This window comes from Dermochelys coriacea, chromosome 8 (assembly GCF_009764565.3).
Source record: "Dermochelys coriacea isolate rDerCor1 chromosome 8, rDerCor1.pri.v4, whole genome shotgun sequence".
In the NCBI taxonomy this organism is placed as follows: domain Eukaryota; kingdom Metazoa; phylum Chordata; order Testudines; family Dermochelyidae; genus Dermochelys; species Dermochelys coriacea.
In genome coordinates, this window is record NC_050075.1 from 9,323,945 (window position 1) to 9,348,144 (window position 24,200).

Sequence of the window (24,200 nt, forward strand, 5' to 3'; positions counted from 1 at the left end):
CTGGATTTTTTCAGGTTTCAGAGTAGCAGCCGTGTTAGTCTGTATTCACAAAAAGAAAAGGAGTACTTGTGGCACCTTAGAGACTAACAAATTTATTAGAGCATAAGCTTTCGTGAGCTACAGCTCACTTCATCGGATGCATTTTCGATGCATCCGATGAAGTGAGCTGTAGCTCACGAAAGCTTATGCTCTAATAAATTTGTTAGTCTCTAAGGTGCCACAAGTACTCCTTTTCTTTTTACTGGATTTTTTGGCATTTCAGGAGAAGATAATGTCGATCAATAGCAGAACAATATTTCCACTTCAACTGATCATTTTAAAAATGATTTATTACTATATTTCATGTTATCTCTCTCATATTTCCCTTCCTTTGTTTTTCGTTTTTGAAGGGTGAGCCTGGTTTTCCAGGGAGAAAGGCAAGCTATTGATTCTTCTTCCTTTTTTAAAAAAAAATGTTCACCACCACACAAAATGTTTCGTGAGCCATTTGCAGAAACAAGGTTCAACAAGGCTCTAGTCATGGTTTATTGCACTGATTCACACTTTATATTCTTCAGGATTTCTAGCATATGTTCAATTAAAGAATAGCAATTCTGTGACCTTGAAACAGACATTGTTGTGCCATCAGCATATTTTTCATTATGGTGATCAGCCCAGAAACAGTAATTACATTAGCCCCATCGACAAAGAATAAAATAGCCAAAATGCCACACAAGGCTGTAGATGTGAGCCCTTTTGCTGAATTAATTGAAAATAAAATGGATGAATTTTTGAGAATGCTTCTCTCCATCAAGCCAGCACTGGTCAGTCTGAATCTCTCGTAGGACTGACCAAACAAAGACATCACCGTACTCTCAGGAGCGGAGCCCACTGGACATAATCTCTATGTTTGGAGAAAGTATACTCTCTGGCAAGGAAGGAGAGCACCTTACACACATACTGTCTGCTCTTCTACAGGATACTGGTCTTTCATCGAGGAGGACAAACTGTTGCTCTGAGTAGCCCTCTGAAAACCAGGGAGCCTTGCATGAGCAATCCTATCTATCCAGTTTTTATATTGGTGCCCAAGGCCTCCCAGAGAATTGAAACCAAAACTCCAAAAGGCTCATGCCTTATTTCCTCCTTACTTCCCTTAAGGCAATCAAGGACTTGTGTGTTTCTGGGCAGAATTTGGCTTCGAATCTTCAATATATAAGGGTTAAACTCTGTCATTCTCTAGTTATGAACAATCTTTAATTTAAATGTAACAATGAAAGCAAGTGACTAAGTGACTAGCTAAACCTGGCAATCTCCTTTTTGACAAGTTAGAATTCTTAGTGAATATAATGCATTCAGTTTCCAAAATGCAGGTAGAATCTTCATGTATATTATGCGCCAGATTTGCAAAGGCCAGTTGACTTCCAATCAGAGTTAGGCACTTAACCTGCTTAGACTCTTATGAAAATCCCAATTGGCACCTAAAAACCCTATAAATCTGGCCCTATCCCATGAGCGCATCAGAGTTATGGTGATAAGTATAATTGAGCTCTTACCCAGTGGTAACATTGGTTGGCATATTGACACCTGTGTATTTTCACGGTTTGATAGACACACTATGTATATTTTTATTTCACCAGGGTGATGATGGGACCCCAGGACAGCCAGGGCTTCAAGGGCCTAAGGTAAATTTCAGCTCTACATCTGTCTGCCTAGTGGCTATTTTTACCATCTGGTACCCCTTGCTGGCCAGATATCACAGTCAATGCAGATTGCTCCTAAAGCAGAGAGTCATAAGCACTTTTGATCTGAAACTAAAAAGAACAAAGAAAGGAACAATAGACGTGTAATCTATACACCTAGGGTATTAATGCCAATTAAAATATTTTCACTTGTCGTTTATCTGTGGACTTGAAAGTGTTGACAGTCACTAACTGAATGATAACACAGGGTTTGTCTACACTGCCATCAAGGGGGCATATTTGCAGCTTTTGGGAACATGCCTGCACTTTAATCTAGCTAGCTTGGGTACCTGAGCAATGAAGCTGCAGCAGCACAAGCTTCAGCACAGGCTAACCCTGCAAGTCATAACTCAGATTATTAAATTAATTAATTCACACTTGTGATTGCAGTGCAGACATATGCTACAAGTTGTCATTTAGAACCTGATCTTGCAAAACTGAATCAAGCAAAGCCAGTGGGTATTTCCCTGACGTGGGAATTCAGGATGTATGTGGTCTTTATAATAACTTCACTTCAAGAGTATAGTAGGCTCGGTTCTGTGGAAGTTTCCCATTGTTCCCATATTCATGGTGGCTGCCATTTTGGGACTGGGTTTGCTGGTGAATGTGTCCTCCACTACTGCGTTTGAAAGCCTGAAAGCTTTATTTTAGTTTTCAAATTCCCTTTTGGGTATGGGCAGCACTTGAAGACATTATAGAATAAAAGCAAAGCTTTGATCATTCCAGCATCTGTGTAGAAGTTTAAGATAAGGCAAAAGTACTGTAACCTTAAGAAAATTGCTTTCTGTCCTATCAAGTTAGACTTAAGATGTTTTGGCTTCAAAGTTCATATCTGGTAAGCTTCAGTGTGAATTATCTTATTTTCAGGGAGAGCAAGGAAGCACAGGTCCCAAAGGAGAGAGAGGAATAGATGGATTGCCAGGATCAAAGGTAAATAAAACACATGTTCATTAAGTTGGAAGTTGGTCACAACAGCACTGAGGCAGTGGGTTTAGTTTAACAAGAGTTTTAAACTTTTGTTTTCTAAAAATTGCATTAAAATGGCAAAAAAAAATTGCCTGTAAACTTTCACTAATATTTTACCTTTTCATGGTGGATTGAGACAGAGAATAGAGTTCAAAAATCACCACTTTCTGACAGTTTTGGCTGCATTGTCTTGCAAGAAATCTGAAGATTCTTCCTCTGCTTCGCATGTTTTGATTAATACTATGTCCATTCTACATTGTTAGCGTTAGTATATCTCACAGTTTTACTTTTTCTTCACAACTGAAAAGAAATGTACCAACATGACCTCACTATATTGAGCAGTGACAACATAACATGTCTGCCCTTTATGATCAGCTGTTCCTCTACAGCTGCTTTTGCTTTAATGGAATCTGCATCCAAGTATGTTTCTGCTCAGAGCAGTCATACTCCCCATCATGCATAAAACTATTCAAAACTGAGGGCTGGAGACAACCCTTAGCCATTCTACTTCTAAATCCATAGTAGCAGTGCTGATTTGTGCTTGCTGGTGCTTCTGCTTCAAGCTGGTATCACTCTATTAGGAACTTTTACTTTCAGGTTTAAATGCTTAGCTATTGAAATGGTATCACTTTGTGACTCAGAAATACATTAAGTGGGAGGTCAAATCTGTATAAATGGTTTTGCTGTCTTATATCCGATCAGGCTGGGTTCTTTTGTTGCCAGCTAGATTATTTTAAGGTTATTTTAGCAAGGCGTATGCTTCTAAATATCTAAAATCCATTTTCCTTGGCCAGTTGGAGTTTCTTATTGAGACTATACTTGTATCTAAAATAAGTATTTGACATGCAGTAAATGACTTTTTTCATAATACTTCTGACTTTCCTTATTATTTCTGAAGAGTAAATGTGATGTTCATTTTCAGGGTGATCCTGGTGAGAGAGGAGGAGATGGACCCATTGGACCAAGGGTATATGAGTGTTTGTTTTTGCCTCACTAATTTAGACTCTTGTATTCTCCTTAACATGGGTCAGTTTCCTCCATCCCACTCTGTCTGTCATCTGTTGCCGTATAGTTGAAAGATTCAGTATTGTTTAAGAATAATAAGGAAGATGGAGCGTATTAAAATAAATCACCATAAAGATATTGAGCCAAATTAATGCAGATAGCTCCCGTGAAGTCAATTAAGTTGCATCCAGTTTTACTGTTGACCTCAGAGAGGTGCTGACCACTTGCTGTGACTGAAAGATCCCATGACTTTTTTTCTTTAGATTAAGGTTGTACCAGTCAAATTCCAGCTTAGATAATTACATTCTGCCTGTCACTCAACCTATACTTTCAGGTCCTTTCAGACTTTGCTCTGTATAGTTGCATTCTTGGTATTGATTACATGTGTAATATTTATATGGAGACAAATACCAAAGTATCTAGGGGCCAAAATAGTACTTAACCCTGTTCTAGCTGCTGTTTTCGTGCTGCCCACTTTTCAGGGGGTAAAACCACAGCTGTTATCACAAAGTTTGCAATTTGCCTTTGTCTCCAGGGTCCACCTGGCCTGAAGGGTGAACAGGGAGATACTGTAATAATTGACTACGATGGCAGAATCCTGGATGCACTCAAGGTACCTCTGCAATAAGATGATGATAATTTGTTGTGTGCTCCTGTTCTTAATTGGAATTGAATTAACCAGCTTAGATTACTGCACCAATTGAAATTCAGTGAATCTGAGAGAGAACTAATCTTGAGACATATGCTAGAGTAGTTTGGGGAAGTTAGTTTACCCTGCAGAGTTTGGTTGATGCAGTGATCGGGACCTTGCAGACTGATGAGCAAGAATTGCAAGATAACTAGGAAGGTTGAACCTCACATTGTCCACACAGGACCCTCTCTTTCCTCAAGCTACTCCTTCCCCACTGATCACCATATATCTGGGCCTGAGAGAAGCCCCAAATCATTAGCATGGCTGCTGGGAAAGACATTCAAAAGCCGAAAACCACTAGTGCCCCAAAACCACTAGTGTGTATTGTTAGGGAATCCCCATCAAAGGATTCTGAGGCTTCTTAGAGTCCAACAGAGCAGAGCTGTTTGGCAGTGGGAGCAGAAATGTTTTCCTTGCTCTACTGGGAGTGGGGGAGTCATCACACCCTGCAGAAGATAGAAGAGGGGAACAGGGACATAGTGGACATAGTTGCCTAAACCAGATAGCCACACCCAAGGCACTTCTTTGTAGGAATGACCATACAGTGCCCCCAGAGATGTGGGGAAATGGTGAAGAGGTCACCCAGTCTCTAGGAAGAAATGGGGAGCCGATAGGCCAATGCTTCCTCCTGACCTAGGAGGCCATTTAAGGAACAAAGGTGGCCTGGCAGGAGGGCTGAGTGAGAGGACAGAGGGCATCAGGTGCGTTCCTAGGAGTTTGCAGTGTTTGGAGACCATGCTGATGTGTGCACTAGAGAGGGCTTGGTTAGATGGATGTCCAGAAGCAGCACAGACTACCTCAGCCTGATTTGCTAATGTTTACAATATGGGCTAAGGTGCATGAACATAAGGTCACTGTGAGTGGGTTTGAGGTCAGATGCCACTCTGTTCCCTGTTAAGCATGCAGGTGTAGCCTGTGGTATCATCAAATCGTAGGACTGGAAGGGACCTCGAGAGGGCATCTAGTCCAGTTCCCTCATGACAGGACTAAGTATTATCTAGACGAATTAGACTAAGTATTAGCTAAGGCTCCAGGCTAAAGCAGCCACAACAGTAGGAACAAGAGGTTTTCCCGCTCAACTGCTGCAGGGTGGAGAGGAAATGCAGAGCGAAGTTGGCACGTTTGTCCCTAGAAGACCTGTTTGGGGACTAAGGGAAGCAAGCCAATCAGGTGTTCTTACTCCCAACTAAGCAGAGACTGTAGGAGTAGTAGTCATCCAGCCCCAGAAGATACTGGAGCTGAGAGTACAGGGGGATTGCAGGCCCCAGCAGGACAGTGTCAGCCTGGTGCTGATTGGGAGTGGAAGGACTGAGTGCAGTGACAAAACTTGACCCAGGAGCCCTGAAAAATGTGCAAATGTAAATCAAGTTTGAGTCACCACAAAACCTTGAATCAGGTGAGTCTCAGGATTTGCAGCAAACATTTTGCATAGCACCCCCCCTAAAGACAACTGAAGTAGCTTGTTCTCTAAATGGCACAAAAGTGACTTGAGCCAAATCTGATCTGTGCCCATGACTATAGTGAGATCGTACATGTAAAGGAGGATACCATTTACCCCTTTCTCTCTGTCAGTTATATAAAATGAAAACAATAAGACAAAGTATTCAGAAGGAAAATTTCCTGAAGTTCATGTAAAGGAAGATGATGCCCCCTTTGTGTAGCCTGTATTTGCTATGCAAGAAAAGAAGTGAGATCAGGTTTAATGCTGCCATTTAGCAAAGATTAAAGAAGCTGAGCAGAATAGATATTTAATTACAGGCACATTTGAAAACCATTTTAATTGTTTTATAACAGGCTGCAGGGAAACATAAAGTGATGGTAATTACTGTATGCCAGATGTCTGCATGGGTTGCTTGGACAGAATAGCTCAGCATGTGGCATTGTGAATGGAATTTGTGGACTGAGATCATTGGAAAGCTTCCACCAAACGTTTGGAGTTTCAGTTTACTAACAAAATGACCCATGGTCTCTTAGTCGGTCGAGTTTCATGTGTGCTGCATGTTGAGATGCTCAGGGGTATATTATTAAAATGTCACTGACCTTGCCTTTACCATTCTTCTGCTTATTCACTGGGATCTCAGCCCTTTTTCCTGTTTACCCGTTCATTGCTTCTCAGTGAACAGGCCTCTGTTTTGTTTAAATGTAACCTTGTGAAGTATAACAATGGGGACTAGGAGCTCAGAATAATGCAACATGTTGCTGGTTGGTTTTCAAGCTGAAGGGGTAGATGTCTGATGTGGTGCCATTAGGGATCCCTTATAAATGACAAAATACATCCCCATCAAAGGGTTTTCAAACTCCTGGTTTGCAAAGGTCTCTAGTAAGAATAGTTTACATGAGCTTGCAAACTTTTAGCAGAAGGTTTTCCTGCTCTTAGTATTCATGTACGCTTTTCTGTTTCTACTACTTTTTAATCACTTCATATGTGGCATAATGGAACTCATGTTTCACCTACCAGTAGAGTTGAGTTGAAATGGTTGGTTGATTTCAAACATCATGGTCATGTTGAGCCACAGATAGGCAAAATTCCCTCAACTAGTTTACTGTCCATCTGAATTGATAGGCACCATTCCTCTTGGATGTGTTTCCAGCATAGGATTGGCCAGTAATGAGGGGATGGAAAAAGTAAGATCCCCACAGGCAGGGCCAGCTCCAGGCACGAGCTTTCCAAGCGGGTGCTTGGGGCGGCATTGAGAAAGGGGCGGCACTTCCTCCGGCCATGGCGGCAAATCAGCGGCAGCTTCTTCCTTTTGTTGTCCGCGGCGGCAGTTTTTTTCACTGCTTGGGGCAGCAAAAACTGTAGAGCCAGCCCTGCCAACAAGACAGATTTTGGACCAGATCTACTTATATCTAGAAATGTGTGCCTTTTAAGCACGTGTATTTCAGTGCTAGCATGGCCCTCTGCACCAGATTGGACACAGTCTTTTTTGAGTTAACATTTCCTGTGATGTGGGAAACAGCCTTGTCTGTTTAATATTAGCTGATCTTGTCATGGACGTTTGTGCTATGATAAGTTAGACAAATATTAATAAATCTATGGCTACGTCTACACCTGGAGTGTGTGTGTGGGGGGGTGATTTCCAGCTTGTGTGGGTATACTGTGGGTACGTACTCAGGGAGGCTAGCCTGTGCCAGTGCTTGCTGCTGCCCCTGCTACCTCAAGTATGCTACCATTTTTAGCATCTCAGCATGATGAGATCAAGCTGGGAATCACACCCCTGGCTCCAAGTGTAGACGTAACCTATATGAGAAGCTTCGCTCATGGTTGATCTCCAGAGTGAAGTGAACGTGTGCTGGATTAGTAATGATACTCTAGACAGTTATATTTATGCCATCTTTCTTTGCTGTGTTTTCAGGGCCCACCAGGTCCCCAGGGGCCACCGGGCCCTCCAGGAGCTCCAGGACCAAAGGTTGGATTGACCTCTGTTATATAGCATGCAGCAGATACAGTGCCCCCTCACCACATCCTGACATCGATCCTCATGCAAACCTCCTATCAAAATCAATGGGAGTTCTCCATGTGGAACTATGGCGGGATGTGTCCCCTTGTGATGACATCTTAGAGCAAGACTGGAGAAATGTCTCTCAAATCACAAAGGGTGGGAGGCAGGAAAAGACTGAACCTGGGTATTTTAACTCATGAGTCGATCTGCAGGAAAGAGAGCATTCTAAATTCTCCTTCTTTCTGAACAACAGAAGCCTTTTACCTAGATGCAAAAGTATATTTGTTTGTTTTTTTTCTCTGCATCGCTGGGCCAACACCCTTCTGCTGGCCTTGTCTGAATGAATGTGTTATACTGTACTTGGACGTGAGCCCATACACATTCCTGTATATATTGGAGTGAAATTCAGGCCCCACTGAAGTCAATGGGAGTTTTGCCATTGAACTCAGTGGAGTCTGAATTACACCCATTGATAAAGAAAATGCTTGTGAGTATGCACTGTGCTTGGCTATTGATCATCCTAAATTCTAAGTTTTATCTTGTTTTCTCCTATCAGAAGCCATGTGCTCACACCTAGCATGTCTGAGTGTTTTGCATACATATATTTAGTATCTTACATTACCAGCACCAGTACCCATCCACTCTTTGTGAAATGGTCACCCTTATTCACGGTCAAGATCAATAGGCAATAAATAATAGTCAATCAGTTATAATTTCTTATAACAAATATGCACAAAAGGAAATGGTGAAATGATATTTAGGAAATGATATTTAGATTGGTTCAGAATAATATACATCTCTGCTCATCAGTTCAATCCAAATTCTACTTGACTAATGAAACCTGGCACTTCACTTGAAATAAAAAGTTGCCATTTTCTACCTCACGCTGCTCATAAACTGATGACCGTCAGACTCAGTACAAAAAGAGAATTTACTTTTACATCCAGTTCTTTTGTGAAATTATTTTCTGGTTTCATTTGATGTTATACCTTTATTCATTTGTACTGCTTTAGGGGGAGCTTGGATTGCCTGGTCCACCTGGAGTTGATGGGGAAAAGGTACCAGATGTATGGTTTATAAAATTATGACTGTTGTGGTATGACAGTTAGCAGTTGAGTTAAAAGAATTCCTTACGTAGCCATGCTAAGTGCAGTTTGCAAAACTAAATCTGAGCATGCAAAGACAGCAATCTTCATTGCCTTTTGCTTATGGCCCCTTCAGTCAGTTATCAGTCTACAGGATGCTGTTCAGATCCCACACAAGTTGAATTAGTTTTGTGTAGCTCATGAGACACTCTCTCAAATTCTTTAGTAAATCTTAAATTTCAGCATTCTCTTCAGCCACTAAATTAAATTCTACTGCACTGCAAAATCAGTATTTACAATGTTTAATATTAAGGGATGTTTGATGTGTACTGAAGAAGTAGTAATATGGAGAAGAGGGAGCGAAAGGGGGAGGTATCTGTTGCCCTTTTATATTTTAGATAGATAGATCTGTATCTATAGATATAGATCTACATTTCTCCTAATAAAGCTCTGTTCTGTGACCTGCAGGGATCTAAAGGAGATCCAGGAAACCCTGGGATAATGGGACAAAAAGGAGAGATCGGAGAAATGGGCTTGTCTGGCCTACCGGTATGTCTGTCATCAGTATATATACATGGGGCTTATTGCCTCCAGCATATTGTTTCCATAGATGTGTGTTTATATATCTAGATGCTTTTTTAGTTTAAATTACATCCCTATCAAACCAATATTGCTGTTAACTCATAAGCTTAGTTCTCCTTGTTAATAGTAATATTAATTCTATGATATGTCAGAACTCTCAAGGAGCTAAAGAAATATTTGCAAATAGTATTGCATAGCTAACATCACTTTTAGAATACATGAAATGATTCACTGACGGAAAGGTGATTAACTGAATAAGAGGTACATTTTTAGCGAGGGGCATGAGGAGTGAGCTGCATGTTCACCACCAGTGTTGTTTCTTCAGCAGTAATACTATAATCAGTACAGTACAGTAAGATATGATTATTATTGTACAAACTTATGCTAGGCATTCTCCCCATGTTCTTCTTTCTCCATCTATGTGTTTTGTATCTTGAGTAGCAGTCACGAAAGGTACCTTGTTCTTCAACCTGTTTTCCATCAGTACTGTAATGTAAGTTGAAAAATGCACTAGCTCTTGGAAAATGTGAAGCAAACTCACTTGAGGGGACAGAATTGTGTTGATTTATTAAGGAGCAATGTGTGATGTCTTGAGAGGTTTTCGATGGAAGTTGCAGAAACACATTTTCAGCTCCCCAAAGAACATAGTTCTCATAGACCAATGCAGAGCACTTAAAATTACGTGCTTAATTGCCATTTGAAGTCAGTGGAACTTAGGTATGCGAATGCCTAAGTGATGCAGTTCTGGGTGCCACACTTTTTAGGAAAGATGTGGACAAACTGGAGAGAGTCCAGAAGAGAGCAACAAAAATTATAAAAGGTTTAAAAAACCCGGCCTGTGAAGAAGGTTTAAAAAAGCTGGGCATGTTGAGTCTTGAGAAAAGAAATCTGAGGGGGGACATGATAGTCTTCAAATATTTTGAGGGCTGTTATAAAGAAAATGGGGATCAATTGTTCTCTGTATCCACTGAAGGTAGGACAAGAAGTGACGGACTTAATCTGCAGCAAGTGAGATTTTGGCTAGATACTAGGAAGAACTTTCTAGCTATAAAGGTAGTTACACTCTGGAAGCTTGCAAGGGCATTTGTGAAATACTCGTCATTGGAGGATTTGAAGAAGAGATTAGACAAACACCTGTCAGGGATAATCTACGTTTACTTGGTCCTGCCTCAGTCTAGGGACCTGGACTCGATGACTTCTTGAAGTCCCTTCCAGTCCTTTTTGGGGCTTAGAGTAAAGTAAGTGCTTAACTGCTTTGCTGAATCAGAGCCATAAACATTAAGGATCCAATGGTGCAAGTTGCCCCATATGGGTGAAAATCAATGCAGCTCTGTAGTGATGGCGGGGGGGATCGGGTCTGCTCATGCAGAACACAACATGCAGGATCAGAGCCTGACAAGTCTGTGTCATCCCTGAGCTTCAGCAAGACAATGGAAACAGTAGCTTTCCCAGTAGGGAGGCCGTGTTAAAAACCTTATTTCAGCAAAATGCCCTTCACTCATGTAACAGTCCCACTGTAGTGAATGAGAATTTTGCATGAGTAAAGACTTCGGGATAAGGTGAAGAAAATATATTTTTCTCTCTTCTTATAGCCTTTTTGGAAGCCTGGGATGTGTAAACTCAGCATTATATTTTTACCATTTAGGGAATTGATGGGCCAAAAGGAGAGAGAGGAGAAACCGGATCCCCATGTTTGCAGAACAATCATGTAAGACATTAGCACAGTGTTGTTGATACTATCAGTATTAAAAGAAGTCGGCATGTGCATCAGCTGCAGTTATATTTTTAGTCCTTTAGGTACAGTAATGGTGATGAGCAAAACACTGCATTTTCAACTAGAACTGATGCACAATTCTTCCTCACAGATGCAAAGTTAATGTTCTTTTTAGTTTGGATTGTACATTGATCATTGAAGTGTTGAGCAGCTATGTGGTAATTAAGTGCTATTCTTGTGACTTTATTGCTGTTTTACAGTGTATATACACATATATTTTATTTGCTCATTTTTAATTATTTTTTAAAGTTGGTTTCAATTAAAGCTTTTTATTAATTACACCAGAACTGAGATTTTTTGCTTTTAGTCAAATAGGAAGCCATTCTTATCAGGTCTGCATGAAAAGGGATAGATTCCTAAGAAAATGAGAGAAATCACATTTCAGGCACTTGTATTTTGTGACTAGAAAATGGATTGAGTTTGAATAAGTTCTTCAGTTGTTTAGGGCCGGATCCACAAAGGTACTTAAGTACCTAAGTCCTGTTTTTAGGCACCACTATGATTCAGCTTGGCTGCTGCCTCACCTTGTAAGCACCTAAACTCACTCGGCACCTAAACTTTTACAGTAAAAGTTCCCTTGGTGCCTGCCTCCAGGCCCCAGCGTGATCCACGAACAGGGGGAAGATAGGCACTCTATGCCTAACTTGCCTGTAGGGCCCCGTCACGTAGGTGTGCTCAGAGGCCACCTAGCTCTACACAAAATCCTGAGAGTGGGAGGGAGGACATCCCTGATCTCCTTTAGCCCAGTGGATAGGGTGCTCACCTGGGATGTAGCAGACCACTAGTTCAAGTTCCCCCTCTGCCTGATGAGGAGAAGAGGTTAAGTAGGGAAATGCCACCTTGCAAGTGAGTGCACTAGCCTGTAGAGTCATTCTTGCTTTCTCTGGCCCAATCAATATTTAATTAAAGTGGAACTTCAATAGGAGTGCTTGAGGAGCACCCATCTTAGAATATCCCATAATTCAGCCATCATATTGATCCAGCAGTTGTCATTCTTCTCCTCCTTGACAAGCCCCTTTGTGAATCCAGGTGTTGTTAACTAAAACTAGTTAAACAATAATCAATGACCACACTATTCATGTGTTAATATGGCACAATACGGTACATGCTACCAATTCACTAATATATAATGAAATTCCTATTTTCAGATCATACCGGAACCAGGACCCCCTGGATTGCCAGGCCCTATGGTAAATTTATGATGAACGGCACCTACAGTAGAGAATGTCTGAAAATTCATTGACACATTAAATTTATTACAAAAGCATGCACTTTATTGTCTGCTATCCTACGCACTTTAGACTTCATTGAGCAGTCCGAAGAATTAGGGACTAAGAGGCCATAATGTGGTTCCCAAACTAACTTGAGCATTATTTCTTGTGTTCTGTAAAGTTTTCTCTAGAAAAGTATGAATGCTGTGTTTCAGGCCCTGATTCAGGAATGTACTTGAGCACTTTTTTGTAATTGTATGCAAATGCACATGCTTAAGTATCATAGGGCTTAAGACTTGTATTTGCAGTTGATAACAGTGCATACCCCGGTATTTTAGAAATAGAAATGGCAAGAACTGTCATCAGCATATACACGTGTACGAATTAGGCTGGATTGTGGTCCTACTGAAGTCAAGGGAATTTTGCCATTGTAAGATTGATACCCCCTGAGCTTCTTCAACAGAGACCTCTAAGATGTCTGGGAGGTGGCAAACATAGGACAAAACAGAGCCTTGAGATGCGCCAGAAGATTACAGACTAGTCAATGTACGGAGCACATTTGTAGGTGGGAGGAGGAGGCAGCAGCATGTCTTAGGAACTATTCTGAGGCACTGAATAAGAGAGGACTTCTGAAAGACAGTTTAATTAAGATAGCACCTATAGCTTCAGGAGAAGGGATCCCAAAGTTCTTTTCCAATTCACTTGGATTCAAAAGGATATTAATGTTGGGGTACAGGTTAAGCAACAGAACGCTTTATAATTTTCCCTCTTCAGAAAGCCTTCTGTAGCCTTCTTTATCCAAGGTTAATTTCAAAGGATTTTGTGTGTTTATGCAAGAAATGATTTTTCATTCCTATTGAGTTGCTCTAAGAGATACAAAAAACTACCATCCACCTTGAGAAGAAATGTTTGAGATTAAATAATTATAATATATCACTGCCAAAGACAGATCTGTGGGTCTAACACAAAAAATGATTGGGGAATTGCATTTGATTATATTTAATTGATTTAAAAATCTGTTTTTTCAAATACACCGTTGTCTTCCCTGCAGGGTCCTCAAGGAATCCCAGGTCCTAAGGTGAGTCAATAAATTAAGTGTTTGTCACACAATACTTCCAGGCTGCTGGTGCATGACTGAGAGAGAACAAAAAGGGCTATGATCAAACACTGGGGCTGGGTTTTAGAATTGCTGAGCACCAAAAACATTCATTGACGTCAGTTGCAGTTGTGAGTGCTCAACATTTTTGAAAATTAGGCCCATATTGTATCAGCAATATTTCCTCCAAATGGACTTATGAACTTGAATCCTCTTTGTTGTTCTGTTTGCACAGAACATGTGATGTAAACTGTTTCCTAACCCATACATTTAAACTTTTAGTTCCAAATATTTCTCATGTGATGTATTCAAGAAAACTTACTGTTCAACTGTATATATAAATGCAAAGTATGATATGTTTACAGGAAGATAAACTTCAGATAGATCAGAGGTATTGACTGTCTTGCTTTTGCACGAAATGGAGTTGATGTAGTAACTGGCCTTTTCCTTGTCCAAGTACTGTAATCTTGATCCTAGATAATGCAGTTCACTTTTACATTGGTCCTGACCTTTCCTCAGTCACATTGGCACAATTCCTCTGGCCTTCAATCGCAGTTTCACCAGAGTATATGAGAAAAGAATTGAGCCCAGGGTATTTCTAACCTACCCAGTCCAATGCTATTATGTACATGCTCTCCCCTTAGTAATTGTCACTATCTTTTCATGCAGGGCTTGGACGGTGTAAACGGAGAAAAAGGTGACCGTGGTGAGAAAGGGGCAAGTGGTGACGCTGGGCCACCTGTGAGTAGCTTGGTTTGTATGTGGGAAATCTGCTAGCTTGTCTTTTTTTTGCTACAAAAAAAACTTTTAATATCAGATTTCCAAATCCTTCTGATAGATCACTTTTCTTTTTAGGGTCCTGCTGGTCCCCCGGGACTTATTGGCTTACCAGGCACCAAAGGGGAGAAGGTAATAATTCAGTAGGGAAAGGGAAGATGAAAATATATTGTAATTATAATGAACTGACTAGAGTGTATATGCAAACCTGCTCTCTACTGGGTATAATCAGAATTTCAAAACTGTGGATCATGGCACTATACTGTTAACCGCTAACAGGTGCTCCTTTAGCTCAAGTAACAGAGGCCTGTGTTTTGGGAGCAGCAGGATATGAGTTCTATTCCTGCTATTTCTTTGATATTCAGAGTGGCCACAGCATACAGCATGGTGATGCAAAGAAATTCCTAGGTACCCATGGAATTGTTGGATTATGAGTACTTCATAATCAAATGAAATCCGTCCTTAAAGGGTGTACACCTGCTTTGAGACATTTTTACTTTGACACAAAAATATAAAATTAATTTGAAATCCACTCTGCAGTCTGTTTTGGCATCCATCTCCTAAGCCAGTTAGCTAATGGAGTGAAGAGAATTCCTAAAGATCTAACTCTCAAGCTGAAACAAATATACATTATTTGTAGGCTATATTGTCATTTTAATTATTAAAAAATCCAATTTTTGATGAGAAGTAGACTGTCGGCCATAGAGTCCTCAGCAATCACTGGGTTCCTTTTAGCCCTGTTAAATAAATATCATAGTACATATATTCAGAGAGGACTTAAATCACTAGCGAATAGTTATCTGATGAGAGAGCTTTATAGGCTGAGCAGGGCTCCATCTACAGAGCTTATCCATAAGACAGAAAGGTATGCCAAATGTGTTTTTGAGCAACAGAATGCAGCATAAGGCCCTTTACCTCCCTCCAGTTTTCCTTTTGTGCACACATTTGTTATTCTCCTAGTAGATGTGTATGACACAAATGATGGCAATCTCAGAAGACTCAGATGCTATGTTCTCTAGGGTATTACTGTATTTAAAAAGATAAAGATAATCATAGACTTATTGAACCAAATTCATCCCTGGTATAAATCCAAAGAGGTTAATTTACTGGATTTCTTCTTTTTCAAAGGAATCTGTAGTCAGCTGTGCTGTAATTACAGTGTCTTTAAGATTCTCCAGCCACCTTCCATGTGAATAGATATTAATGCTTTCTCCCATTACATCTTTCTCGCTAGATTTCTTAATTCCCCAAAATTTGCTTTCCTGAAATCTAATATGCATGTACTACTGCATTCTGTGATGCCGTCCCTTATTATCTGGATCTAGCTAGCTTTAGGTCATGGTTCCAAGCCACCCGATTATTCTCTCTCTCTTTCTTTCTCTATCACTTCCTATCAATTGGAAGTCAATAGAGTTACACCAGGGACAATTCTGACCTACTTTTGTCAAACACAGAAGATTCTAAATGGTCCTGTTTAACTTGCCAACATTCCCCATGTTCGCAGGTAACATGCACCTGCATTAAGGAGAATAATTGTCAACAACAATACAAAATCATTTACCTATCAGAGCTGCAAAAAATACTTTCCCTTTAACTCTCTCCAGCCATTGTTTGCTTAAATGTTAGTTATGTACATTTATATTGAGTCCCAACAAAACTACTAGACACAGAGTTGACATAGTTATTTTGCCAAATAGTTCTAAATGTACATACAACATAAGAGACATTTAACGTAGCATCTTTTTTTCTTCTTCTTTATTTTTTTTTATAACCCCAGGGCAAGCCAGGGGAACCAGGATTAGATGTAAGTATTTGATATGTTGTTTTAATTGTGGCACCTGGGAACATCAAACATTAAAATGGGTGGTGTGCTAATTTTACAAATACTTATTTTCCATATAGGAAATATAGCAAACATTTTATCTCTCATTTTCAATTAAATCTGCTGTGCCCAGAGGAGAGATCTGGTGGATGAGAAGTGGACTTACTGTACACACTTATTGCAGTACAGCCATTAGACCACTCCACTTCATGCCCCACAGATGTAACTGTGCCACAGCTTGATTGAATGCTACCTAATAGCTGGATGAGGAATTTCAACTTCATTAAGAATGTAGCAGACTAACAAAATCAAAATCCCTGTCCAAGGGATATGATACCATGAAGGTATATTAAACCATTAGCTTTCTCCCAAAGAAATCAGCCACTGATGTGTAAAATATGTGATTTCTTTCGAATTGACCTTGTGAGCTAGCATGCATTTGATGGAGTTGTTTGGAACTGAGCTAACAAACATCTTTCTCATTTTAAAAATTCTCTTGAAAGGGTTTCCCAGGTCTACGAGGTGAGAAAGGAGATAAAAGTGAAAGGGGAGAGAAGGTCAGTATATTTTATATCTTTTCTGGTCACAAAGGGCCAGATTTTGTCCACACAGTCATGGCAACCCTTTTAAGCCAACAAGATTAAAACAATGTAAATAGAAGAAGTTGTTTACCCAAAGTTTATCCATGAAATTAGATTTTTTGGTGTGTATCTATATGTACATACATACATATATGCCTCTTTTTCAATGGAAATTCATCAAAATCAACATTCCAGCAGAACATTTAGATTTTGATGAATCCGCATTTTCCAACAGACACCCATCCCATTGGAAAATTTCCAACTGGTTTTAATTATGGGTTTGCATCAGCATAACTACTTCAGTGTATCTATTCACCATTGTGAATTGTTCCGTGAAAATGGTAACCCTGGAAGTCTTTCTCACATTAAAATTGAACTGTCATCCTTCAGTGTCAAGTGTGGCTTAACCTTTTTATTGTGTCAACAGGGAGAAAGAGGAATACCTTGCAGAAAAGGAGCCAAGGGGCAAAAAGGAGAACCAGGCCCGCCTGGGTTGGATCAGCCTTGTCCAGTGGTATGTCATTGTTTTGCACAGGGGGAAAGCTTTACCTTACATTCCATGGCACCAAGAGTACCCATGACACTTTTCTCTTGACTCTGCTGTCTGTTGGAGGGCTCTGTTTGACAGCTCAGTTAATTTGCACTAGATCAGAGCAGACTGCCATTGTTTTCTGACTTTTTTTTTTCAGTGTTTCTTTCAATCTGCACTGCTGAGGCATGAGTGCTCAAGACATATCGGCTCACTGTAATGATCCTTTACTTGCCAGATAAGAACTGGCTGCAGTAATAAAGAAAAGGATCTTGTGTTAAGGACCGTCTTATTTAAAACTCAAAGATAGATGTGCAGTAGATAGTTCACCCTTTTAAAAGAGTGGTGAGTGATTTTAGCCCAGCACATCTCTATTCAGATCTTGGGGATTTGGAGGACAATGTGGTACTGTGAGAAGATTAGATATTGAGTCAAATTCATTCCTCAAGTCACCAAACATTACTTAAGTGAGTTTGCATTGGGGTTAAATTTGGCCCGTTTTTTCCTTTGGAAATTGATAGTTGATTGCAGTGCAAATTTCTCAATTTATAAATTAACTCAGATTAAAATTACACACCCTTTCCTGCGAAATAAGGACAGCTCAAGCATTAGTCCAAAGGCCATGTTTTAGGTCTGGTTTTGCAGTCCAGGCACTTTGTGCTATCATGTACAAGGGGCATCTTTTCATTGTGAATTCCCCAAGCTGTCAGTGAGTCCAGGGGAGAAGGCATGCTGTTGAGTGGTCCCTCTGACAGCTGCTCAGAGTAGGACAGCGACTAGCACCAAAGGGCTCTCTCTCCTCAGACAGCAATTGGGACCGGTTGAGAGTGAGAAAGAATCAGAGAATCTTCCTTCCACTTCCTCAAAACAGCTGGTTTTTTGAGACCAACCTTAATCAAACTTACTGTGTATGTTTCCAGAGTTTCACATTCATTTGATAGGGCCTAGATCAGTGGTGTGGCCCGTGGGCTGCACGCGGCCCATGAGGGTAATCCGCTGGTGGGCCACAGGATGCTTTGTTTACCTGAGCATCCACAGGTACAGTTGTTCGCAGCTCCCAGTGGCTGTGGTTCACCGTCCCCAGCCAATGGGAGCTGCAGGCGGCTGTGCCTGTGGACAGTCAGCGTAAACAAACGGTCTCACAGCCTGTCAGTGGATTACCCTGACGGGCCGCGTGTGGCCCATGGGCCACAGGTTGCCCACCACTGGCCTAGATAGAACAGTTAGATTCTGTTTTATATCAAGGTAGACAGGTGATTGAATTAATATCTTTTATCGAACCAACTTCTGTTGGTGAAAGAGACAAGCTTCTCGAGCTACAAAGAGCTCTTCTTCAGGTCAAGATAGTCCTTTTCTAAACTACTGTTTTCCTTGTACCTGTAAAATGGGTGTGTTGTTGCTTATCCATCTTGGTAAAATGCTTTGAGAATTATGGATGAAAGTTACTGTTGTTATTTATTAAAGGAACATTGTTGAAATCAGTGGTTATAATTTACTCCAGCCATAGTGATCTACTGTGAGGTACTTGCTTTAAACAAGGTAAAGTAAATGCTTCTTTGTTAGGCCTGGTCTACGCTTAAAACTTTTGCCAGCATAGCTTGTCAGTCAGAGATGTGATCTTTTTTTTCTTCCTTCTCCCTACCTCTGACCAACAGAGCTGTGCTGGCAAAAGTTCTGGTGTAGACGCAGATATACCAGGAAAGGAAATTTGCCGGCATATCTTACTTTGTTCAGGAAACTGGCATAAGGTATACCAGCATTTGTAAGTCATTTTGGCTTCTGTGGATCAGCTTTCTTTGTGTGTCAAATTATTTTACTTCCCTGGTTTTAATTTTGCTGTTACAAAGTTATAAGAATCTTGTCTGATGACAGAGTTGATGATGTCTAGATGAATTTTCTATTCTTGTCATCAAAGATAGATTTACAGTAATTTGAACCCATTTTCTTTCTGTTGCTGATGAAATTAAGTCTAAGTAACTTTTCTGTGTCCTTCATCAATTTCAACAAGCAGTTCATTTTTAAACAGGGAGAACGTAATCTTAAAGGCGATAAAGGGGAGCCAGGCTTACCAGGCCTGAATGGGTTGAGCATACCCTGCCCTTTGGTATAGTATCTCCTCTCTTTTCCTTTCTTGCATGGCTCTTGTGTCTAATTGTTTCTGCAGCTGCAAAGCTCTTTCATGATGGATATATGAGTGCCTTCCCCTAAAGAGAGAAGGAAACACACATTAGATTCAGAGCCAGTTTGTGCTTCTATGGAATGGTGGTCATAGGAGTACACTGACAGGCCATGCATTGAAAGAGCATTTGCTGTGTCAGAATCCAGCTGCCCGCACATATTGGCTGTCAAGTCAACAGGTTAAAGTGCAGATTATGTGAAAATGTGCGTGCTTGGCTGTGCTGTGGAAAGTGACTCTGCATGGCCAACTGAAGGAGTTTGCTGTAAAAAAACATAGAAAAATATGCATGTTTAGCTGGTCTATATTCTTCTTCCAAGCAAACAAATGGCAGTACACAGGCATTCTTCCACAAAGTTAAACAGGTTCCTACATGGATCAAGGAAACCAAATGTATACAGGGGACCCCAGTGAACTTTTGACCTTTTCCCCTCAGAGTAGTTTTATCTACCAAAGTATTTCCCATTCAAATTACAGGGAATACTTCAGTACAGGTAAATACCGAGGTGTGGTAAATATCAAGATTTTAATGGCATTCACTATATATGGAATCTGGTTTCTTCTGCACATAGACAGTATATACACTTGCTGATACAGTATTTCCATTTCCTAACTACTATGCATGTGGATTACAGGGCCGCCCAGAGGGGGGGGCAATTTGCCCGAGGCCCCACTGACAGGGCGGTGGCAATTCGGCAGCGGGTCTTTCAGTCCCTCTCTTCCTCATCGGCGGCACTTCAGCGGCAGCTCAATCGCTCCGCTTCAGTCTTCTGCAGCAATTCGGTGGCAGGTCCTCCTGTCCTCTTCTTTCTTTGGCGGCACGACTTGGGTTTCTCTTTTTTTTTTTTCTTCGTCGCTTGGGGCAGCAAAACTAACTTTTTTTTATGGAAGGGGCCCCTGAAATTGCTTTGCCCCAGGCCCCCTGAATCCTCTGGGCGGCACTGGTGGATTAACCTATACCTTATTGTTTCAAGACCCTTCGTTTGAGTAGTTGTCATCCTTCACTTTCTGACTTGCTGCATAATGTTGCTGTGTGCTATTGAACAGGTTTCAGTCCAGGAGTAGATAGCATGCTCCCTGTGTAGTGTTTGCAAACTAGTTTTTACATCTGTAAAGTGCTCTGGGATCCTTTGGGGGGAAAGCTGCAATATAAATGCAGGTGATTATTATTAATTATTATTATTATAATTGCCAAAATAAATATATGGGTTATATATTTTTATATTTTTATTTGAAAAGTTCCTGTCTGGGGCAAGATGCTGACTTTTCTGTACTTAATAAGAGCCAAGGGAAGAGAATGTGTCATACTTGAACCCTGAGTCATCTTGCCAGCAGGAAGTGCAGGACAAGACAGAGTAGGCTCAGGGTTGGCTTTGACTGATGGATGTCTAAATGCAAGAGTGGGATTCCTACTCCAATCCTCCAACTCCTCCCATCCCCCTGTAGCCCCTGCAGCAGAGGACAGGAATTTACCTCTAGCAAATACAGTGTTCACATGGTTTGGCGAAGTGCTCTCTTTCAAAGGTACTTCATCAGAAATTCAAAGTTTTATGTGGAAGCAGCACAAAGACCAAACATGTTATAATCACTCTGTAATGATACAATAAAAGATGTGTTACTATAGCATGACCTGTGTATCATGACATGAGTAATGTTGGGAGGGTGTCATTCCCCTGCCACATCTGTCTCACTGGGCTTCATGTAGGTTAGGTTATCTTATGAAAGTTAATGCAAAATATAAGTAATAGGCTGTGAAACGATGGACAGTAGTGGTCTGGTTTTTAAAAGGAGCAGCCCAAGGTCTATGTGCATTTTTCGCTTATATTTACCCAGAGTTACCATGACTGTGCACACAGACCTGGTATTTGCACACACAATAGCTAATTAGTTACCTTTCTACCAACTTATGTGTGAATACCCAGTTTTCACATGCGCACACACAGTAATTACATGTGCAGAAATGGGCCTCGTGCTCTTTAAAAATCCAGCACCAAAAACAGAGTATATATAGGTGACTTAATCTGCTATTTCTTCCAGTGTGGCTTTGAACTGGAGAGTTGGTTCATATTCACATCTAGCCCCTTTCCCTTCTAAGGATAGGTTAATTAATTCACTTGTCAAATGCATGTGGTTAATTTTTTTCCCCTCACTATAGCCAAACTTTACCAGCATTATTATCTTCATAGGACTCTGATACCTCTGTGCGTCAGTAACTAAGCATAAAATGCCCAATCTTTACTTCCACTGAGTAGTCCGATACTCCTTGAGTCATTATTATTTGTATTACTGTAATGCCTAGGCAACCTGGTCATGGATCAGGACTCCATTGTGTGAGGTGGTGTACGAAAACAGAACAAAAGGATGGACCCTGCCCCAGAGTTTACAAGCTAAGTGAAAAGGAGGACTTGTGGCACCTTAGAGACTAACAAATTTATTTGAGCATCAGCTTTCGTGAGCTACAGCTCACTTCATTGGATGCATTCGGTGGAAAAAAAATATATATGCATCCAATGAAGTGAGCTGTAGCTCACGAAAGCTTATGCTCAAATAAATTTGTTAGTCTCTAAGGTGCCACAAGTACTCCTTTTCTTTTTGCGAATACAGACTAACACAGCTGCTACTCTGAAACCTGTCAGTCTACAAGCTAAGTGAAATCTTATTGAAATCAGTGGAATGACTCTGGACTTCTCAAAGGGATTAAGTGTTGCAGAATCAGACTAAAAGAAACTGAGATGTCATTTAAAAAAAACTAAAATAAGAAAACCACCAAAAGCTGTGTTCCTGCAGAATTCTCTCCATACATGCTTCTCACAGCATAAACCCCTCAGCCTTTTAAATCAGGTTGTGAAATGAATTCACTGTGATTCCAGGTTTTTTTAATTGCGCCTGATAACTAATTGTTTCTCTTGCATATGTATTTTTGTTTTTATACAAATATATGTTTTTGCATGGTAATTAGAGTCAGTCTTTGTCGGTTGTTCTGTTGAATCTTACATCATCATGATGAATGGCCTGAGTTTTTTTTCAGCATGAAATTCAGGTAACTTCAAGTAGAAATAATACCTGTGAATTAATTTTTTCAGGGACCAGATGGACTGCCAGTACCAGGATGTTGGCACAAGGTAGAGTGAAACCCCCTGCTTTGTCAGTGGTTTGAATTTGGTTGCATTTTGAGTTTTTGTTTGTATTTCTGAGCTTCATTTAAACTGTGCAATGGAGAACGTACCTTACTTAGAAATTGCCATACCAGATCAAAGCAGAACTTATGTATCCTGTCTCTGACAATAGCAGAACCAGATTCTATAGAGGAAGTGCAAGAAACTTCAGAGCTGACAATTGCTGAATACCTTACTCATAAACCGGGTCCATAAAGAGCCAGTTTTTTTCAGGCCTGGCTTTACCAGGGCTCCATTTTTGCACTTGCAGTTTAGGGACCCAGTCATGTGCATAGTCAGTTTAGTAACTTGATTAATATGGGTAGCTCACATTTAGGTGAATGTGATCATTCATGTGAAGAAAGCTACTCAGTGTGCAAAAGTTTGTCAGTTTGAGCCCTGGGTCACTTAGAGCTCTTTGTACCTGATTTGTAGGCACACTTAGATGTTTATGCATCCAAAATGCCTAAACTACACTGACAAATATTTGCACCTGCCAAACAGCTAATCTTGCCCAGAGAGTGTAGGGGTATGTGTATAGCATGTATATATAGTCCATTTAGGAAATACAATAAAATGAAAAAAAATTAAATATTGAAGTTGTTCTGCACAAATGAAAACTAAGTTAAGCCCAAATTTTTGAAATAAATGTCCCCCACTCTAACCAGGCAATGCAGAATGGGGATTGTGCCACATGCTTCCTCAGCAATAAGTTTCAAATAAACGTATTAAAAGTATTTTCTCCCAATGTAAAATCCTCTTGATGCCATCAACGAACCACAAGTATTTGAGAATATAGCAATTTTTAAGAGTGTATCATTTTTTGACAGCACAGATGCCATGGTTTTCAAGGATGCCATAGTGCTTGTGAAATTACTGTCAGGGATAGCTTTAATGAATCGGGAAAGGTGAAAAGCTTGTTCCTGTGCTGAATGTTCCCTGCCACCTCATTAGTGAAGGCGGTTGGCTCAGAAATCTGGGTTTAACTTAATTTTCATTCTAGTTTTACAGTTCTCTGTTAAGCCCTCCCCATACTCTAGCTTTTAGCCATGATTTAGAAATCAGATAGAGTTTTGGCCTCTTTAACCAACTTACAAATCATTCAGTTTCATACAGGACAGGGGTGCTGGAACAATTTTTATAGTGGTGGTGCTGAAAACAGAAACCCTGTATTTGGTTATTACAACTTCAAGCCAGGGGGTGCTCCTGCACTCCCAGCACTCCGATACAGGTGTTTTTCTGCCATCACGATAGTGCGTCCTCACCTACCACATTGCCTGAAAGTGTTTGTTCTAGTGCATTCTAGGAAAATCTGGGCAGCTATTCCATAGTGCCTCAGTAGTGGGGATAAAGCACCTAAATGACGTGCACACAAAAGAGCAGGAGCACACAGAACAGTGCATCCTGGGATATCTAGTAAACAGACAGCTAGGAGGGAGGACTGCCCAAACCAATTGCCTGGTATGGTTAGGGCCTTTTCTCCATATCACTAAAGGACAGTACTGTAAACTAGTTACAGGCAGAGAAGCATGTGGCAGACTAACACTCTGGCAATGCTGGGACATTAGTAATTGTTCAGCTACCAATCA

General features: G+C 40.5%; 1 protein-coding gene across 3 annotated transcripts in view; it reads left to right on the forward strand.

The window, feature by feature from the left end:
- The window catches only part of COL23A1 (collagen type XXIII alpha 1 chain), a 349,789-nt gene that overhangs the window by 318,357 nt on the left and 7,232 nt on the right, over nucleotides 1–24,200 (forward strand). For 2 of the 3 annotated variants that reach the window (XM_043491161.1, XM_043491162.1), the window contains 18 exons: nucleotides 390–416; nucleotides 1,617–1,661; nucleotides 2,586–2,648; nucleotides 3,607–3,651; nucleotides 4,225–4,302; nucleotides 7,737–7,790; nucleotides 8,837–8,881; nucleotides 9,377–9,457; nucleotides 11,136–11,198; nucleotides 12,413–12,454; nucleotides 13,527–13,553; nucleotides 14,241–14,312; nucleotides 14,427–14,480; nucleotides 16,126–16,152; nucleotides 16,674–16,727; nucleotides 17,179–17,265; nucleotides 19,307–19,384; nucleotides 22,540–22,578. In XM_043491161.1, coding sequence (XP_043347096.1) covers nucleotides 390–416; nucleotides 1,617–1,661; nucleotides 2,586–2,648; nucleotides 3,607–3,651; nucleotides 4,225–4,302; nucleotides 7,737–7,790; nucleotides 8,837–8,881; nucleotides 9,377–9,457; nucleotides 11,136–11,198; nucleotides 12,413–12,454; nucleotides 13,527–13,553; nucleotides 14,241–14,312; nucleotides 14,427–14,480; nucleotides 16,126–16,152; nucleotides 16,674–16,727; nucleotides 17,179–17,265; nucleotides 19,307–19,384; nucleotides 22,540–22,578 — 981 coding nt within the window. The remainder of the gene's footprint in view (nucleotides 1–389; nucleotides 417–1,616; nucleotides 1,662–2,585; nucleotides 2,649–3,606; nucleotides 3,652–4,224; nucleotides 4,303–7,736; nucleotides 7,791–8,836; nucleotides 8,882–9,376; nucleotides 9,458–11,135; nucleotides 11,199–12,412; nucleotides 12,455–13,526; nucleotides 13,554–14,240; nucleotides 14,313–14,426; nucleotides 14,481–16,125; nucleotides 16,153–16,673; nucleotides 16,728–17,178; nucleotides 17,266–19,306; nucleotides 19,385–22,539; nucleotides 22,579–24,200) is intronic. The other variant, XM_043491163.1, reaches the window with a different exon arrangement.